This window comes from Mytilus galloprovincialis, chromosome 4 (assembly GCF_965363235.1).
Source record: "Mytilus galloprovincialis chromosome 4, xbMytGall1.hap1.1, whole genome shotgun sequence".
In the NCBI taxonomy this organism is placed as follows: Eukaryota; Metazoa; Mollusca; class Bivalvia; order Mytilida; family Mytilidae; genus Mytilus; species Mytilus galloprovincialis.
Genome location: NC_134841.1, coordinates 48,845,361 through 48,871,646, shown reverse-complemented (window position 1 = coordinate 48,871,646; position 26,286 = coordinate 48,845,361). Strand labels below are relative to the sequence as shown.

The window sequence follows — 26,286 nt, the reverse complement described above, 5'->3', positions numbered from 1 at the left end:
TTGATAAGTCCTTATACATTGTATAGGGAAAATTTAATTTACATGTAAACAGTGTAACAAATAAACAAAACTACTTTGAAGCTAACTACAAACTGGAAGCACTGTCCAACATTTACAAAACAAAAGGCTGTAATAGTTCTATATAATCTACATCAGTGTACACTTATGTCAAAATGACTTACAATGAATAAAAAAACAACAAACTTTACATTAAACGTACATGTTTGCACACAAATTTTAGCATGCTTAACTAGAAAAGTGAATTTATCCATGCACATAAGCTTGTTTAATTTAGGTTCAATTCTTGCTATGGAGCTTTTCAAACTAGATTGAAATCTAAATATCGATGAACATACACGACTGATTTTCCAGAAATCCACAAAAATAAGGCTTTTTAATTTTTCGCATAAAAAAGTCATTTATTGAATGGTTTAAAAATGGCAGACATTTTTTCTTCCACTGGTCTTTATCAATGGAAAACTCTTTCATCACAGCCTTTGCAGTAGCGAACAAAATATCATGATCAAGCTCCAAGTATTTTTTTCCTTTCTGTCCATTCTTCCAGGCAACATATAATTCACCAATATTGAACACTCTCCATATAAGATCCCTTGCCAAGATATGAGGCTTTTCAATATCGGTAGGACTATAAAAATCAGGATCAAACTGCTTCATGACTGGATCAAAAAAGTTGCCATAGCCTTCTTCATATACAGGAGGTATATTGACGAAGTTTACCCAAGCTTTTAATTTTATTTCCTCTGCATAAGGTTCATATTGGAACAGTCTTGGTTTTAACTGCAGCAACCTTTTCATGATTTTCCTACTATTTTTGGCGGGAAAGTTATTTGTTATCTTAATGCCTCTGTAATCAGAACAGATCAACCCTGCCAGTTCTGAAGGAATGTCTTCATTTTCTTCAGACATGCCTTGCTCTGAACATGTACATGCCATTCCTGTAAAAAAAGAAGAGTGTACATGTACTTACATTGTTTGTCAAGAAAGTTTTCCTTAAATAGCAATTAAAAATTTGTGAATTTTGAAGAATGGACCAAAATGAGAAGTTAGTTATAGCTATTTCATGAAAAATCTGCATATAGACATATCAGATATAAATTTTATAATGCGGCTTCCTAACTTTGAAATGCTCCCTCAATTGTAATGTTTGCATCAATAAGATCCTCAAATAAACAGTGACATGCACTGTATGTCTAACCTCATATGTATCTCTATAACAATACACTTTTAAGTAATATCCTTTACCAGAAAAAATCGTCAGTTATGCGTCTCTTTCAGATTGCATCTACCAGAGAGCATTGAGAGAGGGGACCATCTGTATCCCTGCCCTTTTAAAGCTCATCAAGTATCTTATTGATCGTCATAATACCAGATACACTTGTTTGGTCTGCAGTTTCCCTAATGACGGCATTGTGATTATTGATTATAACAATTAACAAATCATTTGTGCAATATATGGCATCATCTTTATTCAATCGCTGGCTTCACATTGGAAGGAAGTGATGATGCCCCTAAACACACAACTATACTAGCTTTTCAGCCATTCTCGAGAGTTGTCTCATTGCCTCTCATACCTCAAAGCGATGGATACATTAAAACAGCCTTAGAAAATAGAATATGTCCTTTATGCCATAAAAAGGTGATAGATGAATTCCATTTTATTATAACATGTACTGAACTTATAAACCTAGGATCAAAATGTTTAATGAAACTTCAAATATTGTCCCCTGTTTTAATTCAACAAGCAGTGAAAATAAATTTGATTTTGTATTTTACTCGTGAATAATGTGACACATGTATATTAATTATCATTGTTGACAGTATAATTCAAATGTATAATGAGAGAAACTATAATGTCAATATATATAAACTGTGTAGGATTGGTGACTTACATGATATTTGAGATGAGAACTTAATAGATGAGGCATGTTGTAGAAATAGTATTTTAATAAATATTAATAATCTTTCTTTTTTTCGATGCTACATGTTTGTATTGTTTTCTATCTATCTTTTTTTTATCTACAAATGTATATGTTTGACAACTTTGTTTGTTTTACGTTTATTTCGTAACTATTCTTTTGTTTGGATTTGAGACTAATAAAATTCTTAATCTTATTTCCACAACTTCCAATCTACATTGTACCTGATCTATACATACACCAATACTTTATGCATGTACAAAGAATGCAATCGAGAAAAAAATACAAAAAAAATCCTTTGCTCAACCCTTCAAAGCTGTGACCATCATATGACGACCCTGTTATATGGCTCCAATGGCGTTCCATACTTTCAGAAGTCAATTTTATGATATTTATATCAAAAGTATTGCATGTTCCGTCAACCTGAGGCTATCTATAGTCATGTTTCATGTACAGTATAAATTGTATTTTGAGCTCAAATACAGACTCCATAAATTGAGATTGGATGAAACTCGGTTTTCTGGAGGGGTGCATAGGCGGATCCAGGGGGGGGGGGGGGGGGGGCCTAAGCCCCCCCTTTCGTGGGAAAAATTTGGTTGATTATATAGAGAATCATTGAAGCATGACTGTAGCGGCCCCCCCTTAGGAAAAGTTCGGGATCCGCCACTGCAGTGCATTGCTTCCCTTCAGTCGTTTATCCAGTGGTGTAGTTGTTTGTTGCTGTATGTCATATATGTTTTTCAATCATTTATATTTTGTACATAAATCAGTTTCAATTATTTATATTTTGTACATAAATCAGTTTCAATTATTTATATTTTGTACATAAATCAGTTTCAATTATTTATATTTTGTACATAAATCAGGCTATCAGTTTTCTTGTTTGAATTGCTTTATATATAGTTAATGTCATTTCCAGGCCTTTTATATGTGGGTTTTGCTCATTGTTTGAAGACGTTGCAGCAAACTATGTGATGTAGTGACAGTGGATCTTGCCATTTATAGAAAACAAGTGCCTGTGGGTTGGTGTTGCTTTTAAATCTTCTGAGTAATGGTTTACACGAACTTTTATCTTTTTTTCCTTTCCTCTAGAATACCAGTTTCACTCCAATTTCAGATTTTTCAAATACACAAGTTTTAAAAGTATTACAAATGACAAATGAATGAGTTGCACAAGGAATAAAGGTGTGTGGGTTTGTTTTTTGCTTCAGTCAAGAAAATTGCATTATGCCATTAGCAAATGTTTTACATATCTAAAACAATTTTTGAGAAGTTTCCTGTGTGATATTTATCCAAGGATTTGTATAGTAATTGATTTATCTAATAACGATTAAAACACGTGTATGTTTTGTCATACCTGTCTGAACTGTCACACCACGCAAACTTCTACAAACAAACGAAAGATCAACTTTTTTAACAGCAAAGAAAAAATGACAAGCATTCGCGGGCTTTTTATATAAAAGAATTAGGGGAGGGTCTAAAACGCGGAAGTGGAAAACGCGGAAGTAAAAATTGGGTGTATTGTAACTAATATCTCTGGGACCTCTAAAGCTAGATTGATAAATAAAACTGATTTTGAAAGCTAATATAATAGACTATCAGATAAAATTAAAACATAATATATTTAAATATGCTTTTTTACCGAAAAGTTGACCGGAAGTCTTTCTTAGCGTGACTCTGGCAACACATTTTTGAGCATTAAAACTTAATTTCCTGAAAAAGCATATAACCCGGTCCAAATCTGTCAATTGATTCTTAAAGAAAATTTAGTGAAAAATAATATGATATAAAGAAAAATATGAAAACATTAAGTAAAAAGGGTAAAAAGTTGACCGGAAGTCACAATGATTCTGAAAGACAATTTAATGGCAAATAATATTATATAAAGAAAAATATGAATACGTTACGTAAAAAGGGTAAAAAGTTGACCGGAAGTCACCCTTGTATATTAAAAGCAATTATCTGTAATGACCAAAATTAGCTGGAAATGCATGGTTGCATATTTTTTAAATTTCAACATAAATTTGAAGGACCTCCTGATATATGTTGAAAAACATAACTTTGATTCATTGAAATGTTTTGGTTACCATGGTTACGGCATGCAAATTTTCCTTACTCCACATTTCCTGTGAAAATATAGCTAACATACTACAAAGATGTATTTTGATGCTTTCTCTAATAAATAAATCTCCATGACTGGTTCCATTTATCAGAGTGATATCCAAATAATTCTTAAATTTGGAGAAAGAAAATTTTATGCAAAAAAAAAATAAGTTTGTTGTCCCATGAAACTTAGTAATATGACCTAGATTCGGTCCAGCTCACCTATTTTTGAACACAAAAAAAAATATTTTGTCAAAATCAGAAGATTTAATTCTTTTTCCCATTTGGAAGAAAAAATATAAAACTACATATTTTAAAACAAAAATTGGTGGGGTCTATGCTTATTTAGAAACATTGGCCTATTGAACTCCCCCAATTTCCCTCATTTTCAACAAGAGTTATTTCCCCTTGCAGAACTCTTCAGTGTAAAAGTCAGTAAGGAGTGTGTGTCTGGCAGACACAATCTGAACACTATTTTTTAAAGTAAAACATATTATCCATACTTAATTTCTTGGAACATTTGTTAATTTTCAAAAGAGATCCTAGTTAAAAGCCATATGAGGAGATGTTGAAACAAAAGTAGAAAAACATTGATTTGTAAGTGACTGGCATGAGTTGTAAATTTAAAGCTAGTAAATATTCAGGTGTAGGGTGTGATGGACAAATTATTCTACTAGCATCTGTACAGTCGGACGATGCAGATCTACTGTTATCTGAAATCGGTCTGTTAAACACCTACAAAACAGAGGAGTACACCATTTGTGGTGAACATTTCAAGTATATAAAAGAAGAAAATCGTCTTTCATGGGTCAGGAGAAAGTGCTGCATTCCATCCTCAATTTCAGCACACAAAAGTGTGGCTAAAGGAGACAGAAAAATAACAAAAGATGTCATGTATAAAATTCTTACTACAACTGGAGTTGTAGTGCCTATTGGTGCACGTAAGTAGTTTTATATTTATAATTTATAACATATACTTCATTTCAAGAGGGTGGTCGGAGGGGTCCTGATCCAGAAATCCCGGGCGTAAAAACATGAAATCCTGAGGTCATGAATTTAAAGAAATTTAAATCCCGACATCCTGAACTTTAAAAAGAAAGGGTCAATCCCGAAATTACAAGCTTAAAAACACCTGATCCCGATGTCCCTAAAAAGGTCATGCCGCCCCTCTTTCAAGAACATATTAATTTATAGTTACAATTCTTTAGTTTAACAATTTCCTAATTTTTTTTAATAAGAGGCCAGGCTTTTTTTAAAATTTTATACAAGAGGGAGGGTTGCAGTTTTTCTTCTCTTTTTTTTTGTCCCCCTAAAATTATTTGAAGGGGAAAAAATAATTTTAGAAAAAAGGGGGATCCAGTAATGTTTTCCTTGACACGAAGAAAAAAAGTGAAATCTAGTATCTACTAAATCAGATACACATCTAGTAATGTAGTCTTACTCTTTCAATTTTACAGATACATTAATTGTGAATATGCTTAAAAAATAAACAAATGAACAAATACTTTATGTTTTTGACACCTTTAAAACCTTTCATAATTTCACATGACTGTCAAGGCTACATGTAGCTATAATGAGAGATGAGAAGTTGGATTCAAAGTTCAAAATTTTATATATAGTTTATCAACATGATCAAAGTATGGAAGTCTGTTTAATACTTTTGCCTCTTTTCTGTGTAAACTGTTGGCTGTTTTTGTTCATTGTAAAGAACTAGGAGAAAAAACTTCAACCTAGGGAAGGTTTTTTGTTATTTGTGAAATATTGGTGCAAGTTTACTTTTTACTATTGTACTGTAACATGTGTGATGACAATATGTTTAACAGCCGACCAACAATTTTGGATGAGACACAGACACCACACATACTCTAAATTCTCAAATGTACAATGTCATATATGAATGGAACAAAACAGATACTAATACAGAGGTGTATTGTAACAAAATAAATTGATAGGACCTCAGAGCTATACCAACTTATCTTAATCTTACACATTATGACTTTTTCTTATTTCCTAGTACTAAATGTATTCACAAATGATTAATATATATATACATAATCATGTAAACTGTATTTTTCCCCCAGCAATTTGCACAAACTGCAGAAAAGAGTTGTCAGTTAAACCAGTAGAGACTATTTGCCATGAATCTTATGCAGTAAGTTATTTACAAAATGTATTGTTTACAAAAATTATACCAGTTGCACATTTTACTTGTTTCGGTCTCATATTTGTTGTTCATAAATTATTTTGTTATAAATTAAGTAGGCTGTCAGTTTTCTTATGTTTTCACAGTTGTCAGGATAAAACCTTTTATTTGTTCAACAATGTTCAACTACATGTACCTGTATATGGTATGGGTGTTTTACAAATTGTAAACAGTACTATGTTTTATTACATAATTATTTAATATAATATATTCATTTTATTATATAGATTTAGTAGTTTCATTTGCAGTAATAACACACTTATTTTATGCAAAAATATTAAAAAAAGGAACATAGTTTATAAGAAGAAAGATGTTTCTCTTGTTTATACAATTTGAATATATATTAGCATACATGTTTATTTTTTTTATTAATTGTACATGTTCATCTTAGAGTCAACAATTTAAAAGTGATATTATAAAACTTATACAATCATATGCAAATGTGAAATAGCAAAACTGTTCATTTATTTTAGGATACTAGTACATAGGTGTATTTGGGCCATTTTTCTCTAAATAATATTTTTATTTATTTTTGTAGGAGGGTGCCACATCATGCATTGCTGAGGAAAAACGAGAACGACACACTATTGTTGAGGTTAATATAAATTTAGCTACAAATAAGCATTTGAATCACAGCCTGAACAGTAAATAATGCTTGTAATTGGAACTTGTGTATATATATGTACATTTAAAAAAGATGTGGTATGATTGTCAATGAGGCAACTCTTCACAAGACAAGAAACCAAAGTTAACAGCTATAGGTCACTGTATGGCCTTCAACAATGAGCAAAGACCATACTGCAATATATTTATGTAGAAATATCCACTATATGATATATTAAGATTGATCTTTTTCACCTACACGAAAATAGCACTGACCTAAGTTTGTTCCCACAATGCAATAAGTTTCTATTTGTTTGTTAGGATATTTAACAAATAGTCTTAAAGAAACAGAAAACCAACATAAAGGTAAATAATGACCTAACTTAAATATTAGTGAGCTTCTAACACAATTGATTAAGACATCCATTTCTTTCATATAGACAAGTTGTCAAGTTTTCTATCACTTTTACAGGTAAATTGTTTTTCTGATGCTGATAGTGAAAGCCAGCCAATATTCAGCCAAGACTCTGAGGCTTCTGTGTGTGGCATTGGAAAACTTGAGAAGCTTAATGCTTATCTTGAAATAACAAATGTTTCTCCAATAAAAGAAAAGACAACACCATTAAGTACTTCCTGTGAGAAAACAAGAAAAAAGTGTGTATCCAAAGCATTGGAGTGCCTTACTGCTATTTGCAGCACAATATGCCCAGGTGAAGGGGAAGAATTGGAAACCATGGTTTTACAGGCAAAACAAACTCTTCTTAATGAAAAGGTAAGAATTTAAATTGCAAATATGGCAGTTAAACATGATAAACTAAAATCTGTAGTTAAAACAATTGTCCCTGAATATAGAACAAATCAATTGGAAATTAGCCTTTTTAAAAATACCTATAATTGCTTACATCTACTATGTTTGAAATTTGATGGATAGTTGTCTAATTGGCAATTATACCACATGTCTTTTTTATATTTTTGAATTGTATTAATGATGTATGACCCCATTACTCTGATGATATCTATATACGTCTGTACATGTACATTACAATTAAAATATTGTTTTTCTAGAACTCTTTATTATATATCTAACTGATCCTGTAATAACATAATTATTGTGTTTTGATGTGTCATAGATTTAGTGTTGATATTGCCTTTATTGACCTAGACTCAGTCTCAGTCAGTGTTGGTTCTTTATGTGGAATCTCACCATATATGTATGTACATATATATAATATTGACTCACGTTTCTAAAAATTTTCTATTGTTACTATTATAGATTACAACATTAGATCAAACTAGCTTTATACTGAAGGAAGTGTATTTACAAGCTGAGTCTTGGACTTTACAGAGGCAAATACTGTCTATTATTTGCAAGGAAAGAACTTTTGGAGAGATTAAGGAAGTAAGATCATTTAATTATAGAAATAATAAAAAAATGATACTAGCTGCTTTGTGTAAAATATTATCCTGATTTAGAGTAATTTCTTGCAATTTGCTTGGCTGATATTGTCCTAATAAATTTCAGTACAATTTTTAATTAAGTCAATTGGAATTATCTCCCTTATACTATTGACCTAATAAAATTTAAAAAAAAATTAATTGCTTTATAGTCCTTATATTTTAAATTTTTCACGGTTTTAGATAAAATATTAAAAAGGACCATTTAAGTGTATTTTCGGGAATTTGAAGAGTATCACCAGAATGCCAATCAATAACTTTGTGGAAAGGCATGTGATATAAGTCGAAGCATGTGATAAACTTTTCATATCAGCTCGCTAAGCGCCAATTTGAAAAATACGGATTTTACGTGAATTAAATGATAACAATCATACAGTAAAAACCATATGTTATTTAGTCTAAGTATAGGATAAATATATATATATGTATAGGCATCTATTACTACAGTTATGTGTATGCCATAAAAGACTATTTATATTCTCAAATATTTAGAGGGTTATTGTTCATGATTAATTTCCAAAAATAATTCATTTTATGGATTTAATAATAGTCAAAGAATAGATCTTTATTTAGAATTTTGGGGGATTTTTGCCAATAAAAAAAATGCAGTTATCAGATCCTAATTCAGATGTTATATTATTGACAGGAAATAATTTACTTTCTAGACTTACAGACAGTTATATTAAAACATAAATTTCCTGGCAAAATATTAAAAATATTTTACTTTATCACTTTTTTTCAGTTATTACCAAATGTGTCAGCCTGGAAGTTCAATAAAGCCAAGCACCATACAAACGATGTTGGATGTGGTATGCCAGTTGCACTTGACAAAAAATGTAGGAACAGGGTAGACAATGAAAAACTTGAACATTTTATTGACTACATCAGTCTGCACTGTTAGCCACTAGTCCGATGCCCCAGACTAGTAAAATTTCATTCGGACTAGTAAGTTTTTGCAAAATTTTGTTTGGCCCAATAAGAAAAATGTCAGAATATTGGTCTTCGGACTAGTAGTTGAAAAAGTTTTTGGTGCAGACTGCTACATACTGTCATCTAACATTATAAAGGATTTGCCTTATGGGACAAAGACCATGAAACTTTCTTCAGGAGAGGTTGTTGAAGTCCCAAACCTGATAAGAAGCCTAGCACCATCTTCACTGATAACACAGTACACACAATACTGTGAAGCAGAAGATATCAAACCATTAGGTATAATAGAATATTAGAGTTTGCATATTTTTTCTTTGAAATGTTTTAATTTTGCTAATCAGAGATATAACGACACATAATAAAAATTAAGTTGAACCTCTATATAATAACTACATTAATATTAATTTTATCTTCCTCCAACTCAAAATTGGATCTTTACGATTCACAATTTATACTTCCTTTTACAGGATCCTCAACATTATACAAGATTTTAAATGATTGTTCTGCATCTGTACGAAAATGTATAGAGGGATTAGACTACTATGTGGCTGAGGGGGGAAGATCTTTCCTAGACCTGGAAAACATTATAGAAAAATTAGAGATCACTGATGAGAGAAAGAAAGATTATGATTTCATGTCTTCTTAGTGGTAAAAGCTATCTAAAGTCAGACTTTTAGGTAATATATATAGAGTATGCACATATAAACCAGAATATTTAGATCAATGATATTGGAAATTTGTAAAAAAAAACAACTTGAATGGCTAATAAATCAGAACATGGGCAATATGTTCCTCATAGCTTCATATTAAACTAAGATTTATTTGTGGCAAGCCATTGTCTTTTCTATTCTAACTTTAAGTTATTTCATATGATATAAAAGATATATCATATAATATGTAAGATATCTCATATAATATGTAGGATATGTCATATGATTTATAACATTTCTATATCTCAATTAATATAGTTTTTATGAGATACATTGTATTAATTTACTTATAAAATTTATTATATATTACTTTATAAGATATAAAGATATCTTCTTTAAAACTTTTTATATTTAAGATAACTTATTAATATTTTTTATGTAGGATATCTATCTTATATAGTTTATAAGCTATATCATAGGGAGAGTTTATTAGTAATCTCATGTAATTTGTAAGATATAAAGAAAATTATATGAGATAGCTTATAAAATATATGAGATGTGCTGGCTGGTTTACCATCCGACTTTAGAGGAGATATGTTAAAAAGTAGCAACTAAACATATATGATCTTTACAAGATCAAGTATTTATTTTATGCCATCAGTCATGAAACACAAAAATTAACAAGACTCTAGAATCAAATTTAATGCTTGTTCATTTATATACATGATATATGTTATTTCTTCAAAAATTCTCAAATATTGACTTGAATTACAAGAACAAATTATTTTGATAGGTTCACATAGAGGCTGAATCAAATATAGCAGATCATTGCAGACTTTTTGCATTGAGTGAAGGTGAAGAGCAGTGTGGTCACAGTCATACAGAAATTTGTCTGCAATGCAGAAATCTTGATGAAATCTTGAATGAAATTTCCACAATTGTTCAGAGTGTCAACTGGGAAAACAAAGATGCAGTACTTTTTCAGGTACTATACATGTTTTTTCTACTGTAAAATAATTAGAATATGATTGCATCATTTTGTAGTTATGATTTAGAATGTTCTTGAGGCATGTTTTTAGTACTCCCTTTTTGATCATTTGTCAAGTAGGTTATCTTTCAATCAGTTTAATTGAGGTCTGGAACTGGCATGTCAGTTAACTGCTAATAGTCTGTTGTTATTTATGTATTATTGTCATTTTATTTATTTTCTTTTGTTACATCTTTTGACATCGGACTCAGACTTCTCTTGAACTGAATTTTAATGTGCGTATTGTTATGCATTTACTTTTCTACATTGGCTAGATGTATAGGGGAGGGTTGAGATCTCAAAAACATGTTTAACCCCGCCGCAATTTTGCGCCTGTCCCAAGTCAGGAGTCTCTGGCCTTTGTTAGTCTTGTATGATTTTTAATTTTAGTTTCTTGTGTATAATTCGGAGTTTAGTATGACGTCCATTATCACTGTACTGGTATACATATTTTTAGGGGACAGCTGAAGGACACCTATGGGTGCGGCAATTCTCGCTACAATTTGAAGACCCATTGGTGGCCTTCGGCTGTTGTCTGCTCTATGGTCGGGTTGTTGTCGCTTTGACACATTTCCCATTTCCTTTCTCAATTTTATCATTATGTCATTTCATTGAGAGAGGTTTTCCTTTATATTTTTTAAATACTTTTGATGAATGCAGTGTTTAAATTGATATTCGATTACAAGTTGCATTGCTTAAAGTATAACCACTTTTTATTTATTAATTTTCCATCAGGTTGAATCAGCTGTTGATAGCATTACAGACTGGAAAGCTTATATATAATATATAATATAATTATATAATGAGATCACGAAACCAAGAAGATGCAAGGTTAGATCTTGTACGAGATTTGAAAAATGGACAAGTATTAGTGACCTGTGATTGGGCAATGAAGATGTTGCCAAGAAAGTATAGGGAGGGTCAAACCGACTGGTTTGCAAAGAGAGGCATGAACTGGCACATATCCGTGTCAGTTTTTAAAGAACAGGGATGCATCAAAAACTTCACACATGTGCATATATTTTCAGCTCAGGTATGATTCTATATTTTTACTTGCTAAAACACCATTTAATTCACTCACCAATTTTTGAATGTTAGTTTTAGAACAACACGTAAACTCACATACAGTGAAACAAGAAAAAAAATGCATTGCAACAGCCCTTTTATTTAATTTTTCTGGATCAGAAAGTACCTGCATGGAGGCCTTCATCAAAAAGAAAGCACCAATAGCAAACAGTAGTTCTACATCTATGCCTGTTTTACTCACATATGAAGGGCTATCAACAAATTACAGAATAACTAATAAGATATGTTTACAAACTCTTTAGTGAAAAACAGAACAATTTGCGCTACAACAATGACAAGATAAATGTGTAGGAAATAATTGTCAGGAAGCAGAAAGAATTAACATGTACACGCACAAGTGCTGCAAAGAAAAAATAAAATAAAGTTTAAAAACAAACATTTTTGCATATTTGTTGTTTCAAATTTAAGTTTAGAAATATGTGTCTGGTTATTATTTGTCTTATTACATGTATTAATTAAGTCCACATTTTGTTATTCAGATATCTCAAGATTCCCCTATAACATCATCTCTGATCAAAGATACTGTTGCTGATCTTCATACCTTGATACCAGATATTCAAGAAATCCACATATATTCAGACAATGCAGGATGCTATAAAAACACATTAATGATGGCTTCACTCAGAAGAGATGTTGGCAATAAAATCAAATCGTACAACTTTTCAGAAGCTCAGGATGGCAAAGGTATGATCTGCAGCATTTATTGTATACACTTGACAAAAAATGAATCATTTCAAAATTTATTTTGTTTTAAAACTTTACATTATAAGGACCGCTTACAGAAAATTGGCAAAATGTCTAATGAATTTCTTTACAACTTAAAGTTAAAATGATGACACTGTCTGCATATTTCTGTGCAGATACTAAATTAATTTGCTTAATTGTTGCATTTTGTCTCTTTATTTTAGGGCCATGTGATCGTAGAGCCTCCCATATTAAGTCAGTTATCAAGCGATACATAAATGAAGGTCATGATGTTACTTCAGCTGAAGAAATGAAAGTAGTATGTATATATATTAAATTTGTAAATATATCCAGTAATTTTGATATCTCATCATTTTTATATGACCGTAAAACAACTTAATAAATATTTCTAGTAGTATATATTGGTATTACTTTGTTGTTATCATCCTCGTCGTCCGAAGACATTTGGTTTCCAGACAATAACTTTAGTTTAAGGGCATGGATTTTTTTACTAATAACTTGTGTTTAAGTGTATGGTGCTCTCTATGCTGGGATTGAGTTTTGTGTTAATTGGTCCAAAAAGGGGTGGGGGGAGTATTTTTTTTCCAAATTCTTTAAGGGGTTCATATTTTTTTTCAAATTTCAAATTTTTTAAAAGTTTCAAGAACAAATCTTCAATTGCACAGTTATTGCACAATAGACTTGTTAAATCTTTGTCCACATTTATTTTGTGTCAGAAACCTATAATATATCAACAATTTGATCACAATTCAAATTCACAGCATCAAGCTTGAATATTGTGTCCAAATTTGCCCCAAATGTTTAGGATTTAATCTCTGCAGCCGTATCAGGCTGTGCTCAGGGAAGCATTATATTCACATGTAAAATGCAATTGTTTTGTATGATAATATTTAGCATGCAAAAAGAAATTATTTAAAGTAAACAAACTTCATAAGTCTTTTAAACTATGAATTGATGGACAAACTTCAGTGACAAAACAGTGCTAAATAGTTCAGTGATTTTTCTTTTCCTGTATTTGTGTCTGTTTAGATATACACTATATTTGGTTCTGTACAGACACAAGTGGATGCCGACTTTGCTACGAAATTAATACATCATAAAATAGAAACCCTACTAATGTATTATGTGTCTTATATAAATGTGTTTTCAGACACATCCATAATAATACATGTATCAACAATGTATATTTTTTAGGCCATAGATGCAAGACAAAATGATCAATTTAGAGTTAAAGTTGTGGACACAGTAACCGTTATCGATGGTGAAAAAAACAATACCAAATCAATTGCAGGAATTACCCAACTCCATAACTTTCACTTTGAGTCTGATGGATTGAGAGTATGGAAAGCGTACAAAATAGGAAAAGGTAAAGGGTTCTGTGAATTACATAAAGATACTTTCTCATATACCAGTATAAATAAGAAGATATGGTGTCAGTGTCAATGAGACAACTACAAAAAATGTATCCATCTAAGTCCCAATGTATAAAAAGTTAACAATTATAGACCTGTCAAGGTATATCATGCTTTATCAGTAATGTTTTAAGAAGTATTTATAATTCAACCCAATAATTTGATCACTCTAACCTTGAAACAACTCAAGCTTTTGTGGCCATATATTGTCCATCCATCTGTCCCTCACTAAGCCATTACCAGTCATAAAAGTGATAACTGTAAGCATATATAGTGTGTCCAATATTTTCTGTATGAATGACTTGATGACTTTGCTAAGTGTTTCATTTACATTTATGTTATCATTTAGCTCCTATTTGTAGAAAACATATTTGTTTCATTTATTTTAGGACAACTTATTCCTTGGAAATCACTTGGGTCTCCACCAAAGCCAGCTGAACTTCTCATAAAATTGAACTGGACAAATGAGGAAACTGTCAGCAGATCTTTGAGTACTGAAGGTAAGGAACCCTAAATTATAATGTTGCATTCAGCTGGCAGTATGTTATAATTAAGAAAATATTAAATCAGATAGGGAAAATATTTCCCACTGGATGAGATAAGCATTGCTCTAATGTTGTGATTATTATACTGAATGTCAGTGGCTAAATTTTAAATAGATCTAAAATGAAACCTCAGTGCATTTACCAACTTTATTAAGTTTGTAACATGACCCTAGAACTAAGACATAGAGGAAAGATACAGATGACTTGTAAATATGATTCATAAAAGCAGACAAAGTTGCCTAAAAACAACTTTGAGTGGGCCTTCAAAATGTTCAATACTTTGACAACCTAAAGAAAAAGACAGATACAAGCACACAGGAACACATAAAGACATGCACATATATACACAAATATGAAAACTAAAGCTTTGACACTATTAACATAAAGCGATAATGCTCCTGGACAGGAAGGTAATTTCTGCTCAGCCTGTGATAACACTCATTTTAATAAATCGCCTAATTAATTGTAGGCTTGAGTAATGTATTTGACAGTTTTATCCTTTTTTTTAAAGATGAAGATCTACACCCTAAACCAAAGAGAAGGAAACTTTCGTATGATTGTCCTAAAGATGGCTGCATCAAATCATTTAGCTCTAATGAGACATTGGATAACCACCTTCTGCTGGGAGATTGTAACTATGTACAAGTCATTTCTGTTCATGACAAGGCTAAAATTATGTATGGCACAAAAGTAAACAGCCTTTTCATTAATACCCAGTCAGTGTCAATACCATCAGACTCAGTTGTAGGAGAAAGTGGGCTGCGTCAGGGATGGGCTCTGAAAACCAAGAAAAAAAGAGTAATTTTCAGTGAGGCTCAGCGGAAATACATGCACGATAGGTTCTATGCAGGAAAAAGAACTGGCAGTAAGATAGATCCTTTTAGAGCTGCAGAGGAAATGAGAAATATGAAGGAAGAAGATCAGTACCTTTTCAAAAGGAATGACTATTTGACTGGACAACAAATTTCGTCCTATTTTTCAAGACTTGCAATGAAAGACAGGAATTCTGAACCTGGGGATTTTAAATCAGCTGAAGAAGAAGACAGCAAACATGAACTGAAAATTAAAATTTTGCAGCAAATTTCTAAATAAGTCCAATTTAACTAAATTTCAATGCTACTTATTATCTTATCTGTTATTTGTCAATTTTACACTTTAAAAAGATTTATTAAAGTTTTCAGTTTGGGCTGAGTTAGGCCTCTGAACAAATTTAGTTTTTTATACAACTTCTGAAAAAATGATTAAGTGATTAATATTATTTATGTGAGAAAAGAAAAACATCTAAAGATTAATGTTCCATGTTGGAGACCATAAGGTAACATTAAATTGTTTTCATCAACAACATTTGGTTTTGGATGTTGATTTGTTTCATTGGCAGTCATAATTTTTTTTATTGTTATATCATTAAACAAAAAATGTTGACCTATATGCAATAGACACGAATTAATACAGACAAGATATAATATAGAATAACATGAAAATGTTTCACACAAAGTTTATTTATATGATGTAAAGAGGCAGTTAGAAATAGACTTGCCAAGCATTTCTATCAGGTTACATGCTGAGTGTAAAACCATCTGTGATCTCTATATTGCAAAACTCAAATTGATCATCAACCATATCCCAGTAAAAAGTAGTTAAAACTCAGATTCTTTAGGAGAGTAAGAAGTTTATTTTGCTTATTAAAGTCACCTGTTGTCAAGTTCTGTTAAAAAAACATGATCATAGAGAATTTGATAAAGGTCGAATGAAAAAATCAAGGGAAACAAGAATTTTAAAGTTGATGTTAGTATTGTTGCTATGGTGATATAGCTGTTTCTATGGTATATTTTACATAGCTGTTTATCAGTATTGAAATATGCATCTATCTAAATATTATCTATAAATAAAAAAAGAAATTTCATTCATTGTTATCTTTAGGAATTTTTGTATTCATATAAATTTCTTGATTTTTTGGGAAAAAATATGTTACTATGGTAACAATATGTTGCCATGCACACAAAATAAGGCATTCCCTTAATTTTGAATCTTTTTTCTTTATAATTTGAAAACCACACAGTGATCCATATAACTACTGATCAATTATATAAGCAATTGTGAAAAAAAAATTTAAAATAAAGATTTTGGTTGTATTGGCTTAATTTGACCTAATTCCAATTTATGCTATTTTTAGCATGATTTTTAATGGATCATCCATCGAGACCCCACTTATTTTATTTTTTTTCTGAATTTATTAATGATATACCTACTTGGTGAACAAAAGATCAATTCCAATTTATGTTGACAACTTTTAGTAAAATTAGTTTAAATTATGCCAAAAAATGCAAAATTCTGAAATTGTAGATTTTCTGAAATTAGCACATGTTTGTACTATTTTTTTCTTGAGAATGTGTTAAACTGAAATGATTGAGATGTAGTAAAAATATTACCAATAAAGTGTATAATGCATGAATGGTATTGCATTTCCTTCAATTTGTAGTTGTTTTGTTTTATTTGAGACTGGAAAATGCTCTTTTTTCCTTAAAAAAGGCCTAAAACAGAGCCGAAATCGACTGGTTCCCGTAACCATGGTAACGCACTAAATTTTTCCAAATTTTTTTTCTTGCAGTAATGTTATATGATGAGATGAATCATTTGACAAAGTATGACTGAATTCTAAGATCATTCATTTCCAAGCTCCTATTTAAATAGTATGGTCCTTACAGAGAATTGGTATTAATGATATAGTAAAATTTTCCACTGTGAACTAAAATTCATAAAAACATAAAAAGCACGGTCAAATTAAAGAACATGATTCTGAAAGTCAATTTAATGGCAAATAATATGATAATCATATCTGACTTTTCCAAATATGCAAATCCTAGAAGGGGTCTGACATATTCCCGTATATGGTATATACATTAATACAATTATACCGCGGCTCGTACGTCCTTGGTAAACCGTCATTCTCTGTATATTAAATTTGACTAAAGATAGCACCCTCACTTATAAAAGATTCTTGAACTTACGTTGTAGAAGAAAAATATATAATATATATTACTGTGTGGTATGTATAATTAGAATCTATAATGTATTGTTGTAACATATTTATGTGTAATAAATTGCAAGTGTTGATGTTTTGCAGTTATGTTCAGTATAGATACCAGAGAGTGCTTAATCTTGGTAGTACCTGATTTAGTGTATTACTTTAAAAATAATAAAAACTTTCGTAAAAGTTTTAGTGTATATTGTCAAATTCAAAGGGGTTATGTTTTGTTTTTATTTAGAAATCTTAAACTGATAAATGTTACCCTCAAGCTCTGTTACAACTTTTAAAAAGCCAATATTTAGAAATGAAAAAAACCAAGGATTTGTATAGTAAATCTATATCTATAGTAAATACTATACAAATCCTTGAAAAAACTAAAAAGAAAAGGTAAATAATATATATCTACCAAATTCTACTGTGAGCAGAAAAAAACGTTTTCTTTTTTATGCGTCAAATATGTTTATAAGTTTTGCAAAACATTTTCTCATTTCTTAATTGACAATGTGGATTAAGTTAAAAGTGTTTCTCATTTCTAATTAACAATGTGAATAAAGTTTGCAGTACTTCCCTTAATTTATTTTTTTTTTCTTGTGTTTATGTGTTCAAATTTGTGTATACTGTGTTATGCCAGAGACATATATACACATATGTGTATATATGTCTCTGGTTATGCATTGATATTGTATTCGCATCACTATCTCTGCTAAGGGAGGCTAATAAAGATATATACTCATGTTTCCTTTTGGGAAAAGAGTAACAAAGTATTTTCTTTTCCTGCCATTTCATATTTCAATATACAGGTCCTTGGATAAACGCACCTTGTTGTGGAACCAAAGTTATTTTATTGTCAACAATAAACCATGCCAAACTTTGTTGACTGCAATCAGTATTAATTGTCCGGTAAATTATGACAGGTTGTTGATTAACTACTACCTCATTATTATCTAATTAGGTCTGATTAGTGTTCTCATCAGAGTTTATCAATATTATCTGTTAAATTTCTTAAACAATACTGATTTCAATGTTTTCATACAAACAATTAATTTAAAAGCCATTAGCCATTTAAGACAATTGAAGACAACTTTCCTACGAACAAAGGTGGGTGGGCTTAGGTTTACTCCTGGTTTGGCCACTTTTAATTCTATCAATTTAAACAAAAAAGACAAAAGGTTTAATGAGCATACAATTGTATAGTCTGTTCCAACTTAGGTATATATATATATATATATATATATATATATATATATATATATATATATATATATATATATATAGTTTGTAAGTGTTTTCTATATATTCAGGTTGGTTTTTTTTGTCTAGAAAAAAAAATAAAAATAAAAAAAAAATTTTCAATTATTTAATATAAACATACATACATACATGTACACAACAAACAAAAAAAAATGATATTCAGTTACAAAAGTGTCTTTATAGTTCATTAGTTTCTGAATTGCATAAGGAAATATGTAAAATGACGAGAAATACAATCTTTTATATATACATCAAAAGTCACAAAACATTATATTTACAAAGTCATAATTTACAATATTTCACTTCATTGTTCAGTTCAATGGAGAAGATGGGATCAGCGGCTGCGTAAGATTAATCTACCACGTTGATGAGTCCTTGTTGGAATCGGTCTTTCAGTAGTTGGAGTCTGGTGTCTATTACTCTGTATCGTCGTCTTTTTGGTGGGCGGGCTCCTCCTGCTGCATACTGGATAATGTTGCATTCTGTTAGTGCCTGTGTCTTCCTTCAGTAGCTCATATATGTTTGGGTGAGCATGTTTGAGTCTCTTCTTAAGTTTTTTGTGCCATTCTTCCAGGTGATTTGTGGTGCAGGGTCCTTCTGTGTAATAGTGATTCCATAGAAAGCGGTTGCTTTCAACCCAGAACTCTGTCATGTATTCTATAAATGAAGTTGTAGCGGGTATGATTTTAGCTTCTCTAATGTCTTCTTAAGTGTTTAGCCAAACATCCTCAACAAGATGGGTTGGAACAAGAGGTAGTAGTGCGGCTCCTCGTATCAGTTGAGTAATGTCTTCATTTTCTTTAAAATAGGACTGATGTCCATATTTCTGTGCCTATTGCCAAATAAACTGTGTGAAGTGGAAGAGGCAGTCTTTCACATTTACCCTTGGTCACACTGTTCGTGCTGCGTTGTTGGTTGCTGTCTCATAGTCAATAAATAGTCTTTCTGGTTGAAATTCTTACTAGTGTTGTTAGCAATCATTATTAATTGAATATTGTTGTTGTTGGTTTTTTTTTTTAAGAAAATGGTAGCTTGTATGCAGATTACTGTTCAAATGTTTCATATTATAGCTTGGCTGCTAAACAGTTGCATTTATATTCTAGTTGTTGGAATTAATTGGATATTTTTTTTATATTAAATTTCTTAAAAGTGTATTTTATCAAAATTTAAAAAAAATTAAGTTGAATAAAGTCAAAGATATTCAAATGAGATTTATTCTGATAAATTTTTAGTTTCATTCTTTTACTTTTTACTTTTTTGCATGAACCCCCTGAGGGGTTCATGCTTATATATTGGCGAGTTTTGGATGTGTCTATGGGCCACTCGATATCTCTCGGCTGGAAGTCAGAATAAAATTCTCGGAACGTCTCGAAAGTTTTCGGTCATTTATACAGGTCTTAACAGGTTGCTATCTACGTCTTTGATATGGTCCCTTGATGGCCCTTGACGACGCAATTATATTTGTTACCACTGTACACTGTGTGTATCTGGGTCAATTATAACGTGGTATTGTATGTTGTCTCGATAACATGTGAACTAATTATGTTTGAAGATTTAACCACGCGATACTGAGTGTGTATTTCATCATAGACTTACGGGAGAGAAGATTCTGGTTAAAATACTAATATTAGATCGGAAAACAGAAAGATAATATTCTTATCAAAAGTATTTAATTCAATCGGAATCAAAGAAATATATACAAAATATATACTGTATTTATGTTTCTGAAGAAACTAACAATGATTGAAATCAGAATATTTTCAGAGTTGCAATTAAGAAATAAGTATTTTACATTACAAGATACTCTGCTTTGGTATTTTTAAATATTCATTTGTAAAGGAAACATAAAAATCAAATCTAAATAAATTCTTGCATCCTACAAAAAAAATGTTTATAAACAATAATCATTATATTTCTACGTTAATTATTTCATACCATTTTAGTATTTAGGTTTTATGAGAAATTTTTTTGTTTTTTTGTATTGTAATATATCCATAAAACAGAAAGTAAGATAAATTTAGTAAATATATACAGGAACGTTAGTTTTTTATAAAATTTAAATTCAATTTTTGTTTGTTTGTGTTAATAGTTTAACCGTATAGCATCTACATATTTGTACTATATTCAACGGTTTTGAAAATTGTATTCATTGTGTTGACCAACTATCCTACACCTCTTTGATTCATTCACATTATAGATCACATTTCAAAAGCACACTATCGATTTGCATTCTCAAAAATTTCGGATAAATTGTCAATGAATCCGGAGTCAAAACATTTAATGTATGCCGTTTGACATTCGAATTTAACTATTAGATTAAGATATGTGATGATGCAAATGCGTATTCTTTTCCTGAGTATCAGTGAGATGCTTTCTATTTACTATTTCGTGCGCTAAGATACTACTTGCATGCAATACTATTAAATTCACTCGTGAAAGCTTATTTTCATTTTTGTTACCTAAATTCAGGACACGGCAGAAAGAGCTTCACATGCATGTGACTTTCAAGCACGGTCATCATTTATAACGGTATTCTGACCTCGAGTTGTTTCTCTTTTGTTTCTTTTTTGAGTCACTGTCCTATTATAAACTTTGACCTTTTCGAAAAGCTAAGGATTGTCTACCCAAGGAATAGATTCCTTAACTTTGTAATGCATTTAGCCTTTTAACTTTTTTCATTCGAGCGTCACTGATGCTTTTTTTGTATCTACTGAACTCGTGTCTGGCGTACATCATTTTAATTCTGGTATCTTTTTATATCTACATACCTTTTTATATAAATTGGTTATTTTGAAGAAATTCTTTGGCAAAACTAAGTTTCCCTGTAGAATGTTTGAATTGATTTAAGTAAAATCAGGAAATCCTTAAAATTTGAGATGTTTTATTGAACCAAAATAAGTCTCTTCATAAGAGGTCCCAATCAATTGCATGCCACAGGTTTCACCGCATACAACATCTACCATGAGTAAAGACAGCTTCAAATACGAGTTGAGAATATAAAGGCCTTCATGTAGGAAACAAAATATAAAGATATGATAGATAACATAAATGCATCCAGAATTCCAGATTATAAAGCAAACTGAGTAGGTTTGTGCAATTTGCATAAGTCATCCGGCTAGTAGAAATTAGGATTTGCCAAAGCTTTGGTTATAATCGGAAAAATTATGTACATTCCCAAGTAATAAATAAAATAGTCGAGCTTTAAAATAACTATTCAAATAGAAGCTGTAGATATATACTTTCAACTGGCTTCTTATATTCACAGTCAATTATTTCAATTCAAAAGCAAACACAAATTCAGCAACAATCTTTTGGTGACCCGGCAGTCAGCGGTCTTAGGTTCATGTATTGCTTTTCTTTTTTTAAAGAAAGCAACTTGTTCAGAATGTTCACAATAATTAAAACTATTTGTTGATAAATTGGAATAATAATTCATTTTGAGTGCACATTTTTTCCTATTTGAAAAAAATACATTTTCTATAATGTTGAAATGTTCCTGAAATTTATCATAATCATACTTAAACAAATTACTAGAAGTTTGTTCTTCTTTGTAAGTGTTTAAACACTCACCAGAGCCATTAGTTCTAACTTCTTTATTGATACCTACTTTACTTTTCTTATTTCTTCTTAAATATGTTAAACTTTCGTTTGGAACTTTGTTGTGAGCTCTTTTTCCCTTAATAGATTTTTTTGTTCTGATAATTTTCGTTTTTCAGTGCAATGCACAGTCGAATCCCTGTCAGTACTAGAAGTAGCACTTGTCGTTTCATGGATCAATTCATTTAAATGAAATAATACTGGTGATACGTTGAAGTTGTTACCATAATACGTGTTTATCAAATATTGCATTAATGTTTCTCTATTCGTAAATTCTAATAAAACTGCTGTACCATGTATAGCGATATTACCGTGTCTATCTCTGCTGTGAGAGTCGTAAATAAAATAATGATGATTACTTCTGAAAACAGCTATTGTCAGGTCATTAAAAGTAGTTAATAAAAAGTTTGAAACTTCAAATCCCGTTTCGAAAGCTGTGAAAACCGACACAGAACCAAAATCTGAATCATAAGAACGCCTGCCTTGATTTACAACCCCATAAAATATATCTGTAACAGTATTTTTTTTTTTCATACATATATGGGTCATTTTCAAAAAATGTCGAATTTTGAAATTGAAAAAATTATTAAAAGTTACTTATTCAAACAACCCTCTACATAAGATAATCAAAACAAACAGTACTTTAAGAACAACATATTAAAAGATGCAATCTTAATGATGTCATACAAAAATATGTTGAAACATTTTTTGATCGGTGGTACATTATTTTGTCTATCCTGTTACCATTTTCAAAAGAAATTTTGGGTTATTAAGAAAAGGTTTAGATAAAATGTTAAGCTTGTTTTACGTAGACAATTAGATGGTTTTAAAGAGAATAAACTTCTATATATATTCATTCTGTAATATAATAGATTATTTGCCAATTTAACAGGTTGTACTGAAAAATGCCTCTAAAAATTGGTTTTCAAAGGTTGTAAAAATTACCACCAGTAATGCAAGTCTAAGATAGCATTTATATTGTTCGGCATTTTTTCACCCTTTCAAATAAACCCAACATCAAGTAAATCCCTCATAAGTTAGTTTACTTTTCTCTATATTTCATTGGTAACAGGAACGTACGTTTCTGATATATTACTATATAAAAGTCTATCCTGTTACCTTTTTGTCTATCCTGTTACCGATATCAGTATTGCACCTGCGAATGCTTAATTGGGAAGATTAATACGTTATAACCTTAAGATGACTTCAAACAACGAAATATTTCATTCGTTTTGCACCTATATGTTAAGATAAAAAAAAATAACGACGTTTTTGTCTACAATTGTCTATCCTGTTACTGTAACCATAGCAACAATAGTAACAGGATAGACATAACAGGATAGACAAATTTCCTCGTTTTTGATTGCTGTTGTGAAATAACTACTCCCTTTGGTGGAGTGATTACGTTTTTCTATTGTGAATTTGGTTTCCAACACGTTATTGCACTTTTCAATGAATCCGGAGTCAAAACATTTAATGTATGCCGTTTGACATTCGAATTTAACTATTAGATTAAGATATGTGATGATGCAAATGCGTATTCTTTTCCTGAGTATCAGTGAGATGCTTTCTATTTACTATTTCGTGCGCTAAGATACTACTTGCATGCAATACTATTAAATTCACTCGTGAAAGCTTATTTTCATTTTTGTTACCTAAATTCAGGACACGGCAGAAAGAGCTTCACATGCATGTGACTTTCAAGCACGGTCATCATTTATAACGGTATTCTGACCTCGAGTTGTTTCTCTTTTGTTTCTTTTTTGAGTCACTGTCCTATTATAAACTTTGACCTTTTCGAAAAGCTAAGGATTGTCTACCCAAGGAATAGATTCCTTAACTTTGTAATGCATTTAGCCTTTTAACTTTTTTCATTCGAGCGTCACTGATGCTTTTTTTGTATCTACTGAACTCGTGTCTGGCGTACATCATTTTAATTCTGGTATCTTTTTATATCTACATACCTTTTTATATAAATTGGTTATTTTGAAGAAATTCTTTGGCAAAACTAAGTTTCCCTGTAGAATGTTTGAATTGATTTAAGTAAAATCAGGAAATCCTTAAAATTTGAGATGTTTTATTGAACCAAAATAAGTCTCTTCATAAGAGGTCCCAATCAATTGCATGCCACAGGTTTCACCGCATACAACATCTACCATGAGTAAAGACAGCTTCAAATACGAGTTGAGAATATAAAGGCCTTCATGTAGGAAACAAAATATAAAGATATGATAGATAACATAAATGCATCCAGAATTCCAGATTATAAAGCAAACTGAGTAGGTTTGTGCAATTTGCATAAGTCATCCGGCTAGTAGAAATTAGGATTTGCCAAAGCTAGGGTTATAATCGGAAAAATTATGTACATTCCCAAGTAATAAATAAAATAGTCGAGCTTTAAAATAACTATTCAAATAGAAGCTGTAGATATATACTTTCAACTGGCTTCTTATATTCACAGTCAATTATTTCAATTCAAAAGCAAACACAAATTCAGCAACAATCTTTTGGTGACCCGGCAGTCAGCGGTCTTAGGTTCATGTATTGCTTTTCTTTTTTTAAAGAAAGCAACTTGTTCAGAATGTTCACAATAATTAAAACTATTTGTTGATAAATTGGAATAATAATTCATTTTGAGTGCACATTTTTTCCTATTTGAAAAAAATACATTTTCTATAATGTTGAAATGTTCCTGAAATTTATCATAATCATACTTAAACAAATTACTAGAAGTTTGTTCTTCTTTGTAAGTGTTTAAACACTCACCAGAGCCATTAGTTATAACTTCTTTATTGATACCTACTTTACTTTTCTTATTTCTTCTTAAATATGTTAAACTTTCGTTTGGAACTTTGTTGTGAGCTCTTTTTCCCTTAATAGATTTTTTTGTTCTGATAATTTTCGTTTTTCAGTGCAATGCACAGTCGAATCCCTGTCAGTACTAGAAGTAGCACTTGTCGTTTCATGGATCAATTCATTTAAATGAAATAATACTGGTGATACGTTGAAGTTGTTACCATAATACGTGTTTATCAAATATTGCATTAATGTTTCTCTATTCGTAAATTCTAATAAAACTGCTGTACCATGTATAGCGATATTACCGTGTCTATCTCTGCTGTGAGAGTCGTAAATAAAATAATGATGATTACTTCTGAAAACAGCTATTGTCAGGTCATTAAAAGTAGTTAATAAAAAGTTTGAAACTTCAAATCCCGTTTCGAAAGCTGTGAAAACCGACACAGAACCAAAATCTGAATCATAAGAACGCCTGCCTTGATTTACAACCCCATAAAATATATCTGTAACAGTATTTTTTTTTTTCATACATATATATCACTAAAATTCAAGCGACTGTGTCGTGAGCAAGAAACTGACCCTCTCGAAAACTTGAACTGTCGTATATTATATTATCATAGAGAAAATTTCCCTTAAAAAGAATGTCATCTACGTGAGAAGATTGAAAACTTTCGGGGTAAAAATCAAAAATACTACTGTGGAAAAAAACAAAAGCTAAAGCATAATACGCAATAGCAGTGCACTGAACGCCCCCGTTCCTAAATACTGAATTTGCTTGATGAAGCGTTCCAGAAATAACCCGCAGCATCTTTAAATTAAAAAAATAACAAAATTGCTTACCTTCTACTGTAATTTCTTCTGTTTGTTTTCTTACAACTTCTTCTCAACAACTTGGAACAGAATGACCTGGAGACAGACCGATGTGACCAGCGTCCCGACACCACGTGACCATCAC

General features: G+C 30.8%; 2 protein-coding genes and 1 long non-coding RNA gene across 4 annotated transcripts; 2 read left to right on the top strand and 1 right to left on the bottom strand.

Moving 5' to 3' along the window:
* On the bottom strand, positions 1-26,286 carry LOC143072327 (uncharacterized). Of its 2 annotated transcripts, none has more exons than XR_012977137.1 (2): positions 26,172-26,286; positions 1-956 (listed from the first exon to the last, which is right to left on the bottom strand). It is a non-coding gene; the product is annotated as an uncharacterized LOC143072327 (long non-coding RNA). The 2 variants fall into 2 exon arrangements; XR_012977136.1 differs by lacking the exon at positions 26,172-26,286 and adding an exon at positions 3,295-3,636.
* Positions 3,892-9,848, top strand: LOC143072326 (uncharacterized). The gene is made up of 7 exons (XM_076247219.1): positions 3,892-4,981; positions 6,122-6,192; positions 6,782-6,838; positions 7,319-7,618; positions 8,120-8,245; positions 9,044-9,137; positions 9,699-9,848. Coding segments are annotated over exons 1-7 (981 nt in total). The 5' UTR covers positions 3,892-4,650; the 3' UTR covers positions 9,701-9,848.
* LOC143072325 (uncharacterized) lies at positions 11,712-17,128 on the top strand. The gene is made up of 6 exons (XM_076247218.1): positions 11,712-11,941; positions 12,474-12,678; positions 12,903-12,997; positions 13,894-14,065; positions 14,501-14,611; positions 15,168-17,128. Exons 1-6 carry the CDS (start codon positions 11,798-11,800, stop codon positions 15,746-15,748), a joined length of 1,308 nt encoding a protein of 435 aa, XP_076103333.1. The 5' UTR covers positions 11,712-11,797; the 3' UTR covers positions 15,749-17,128.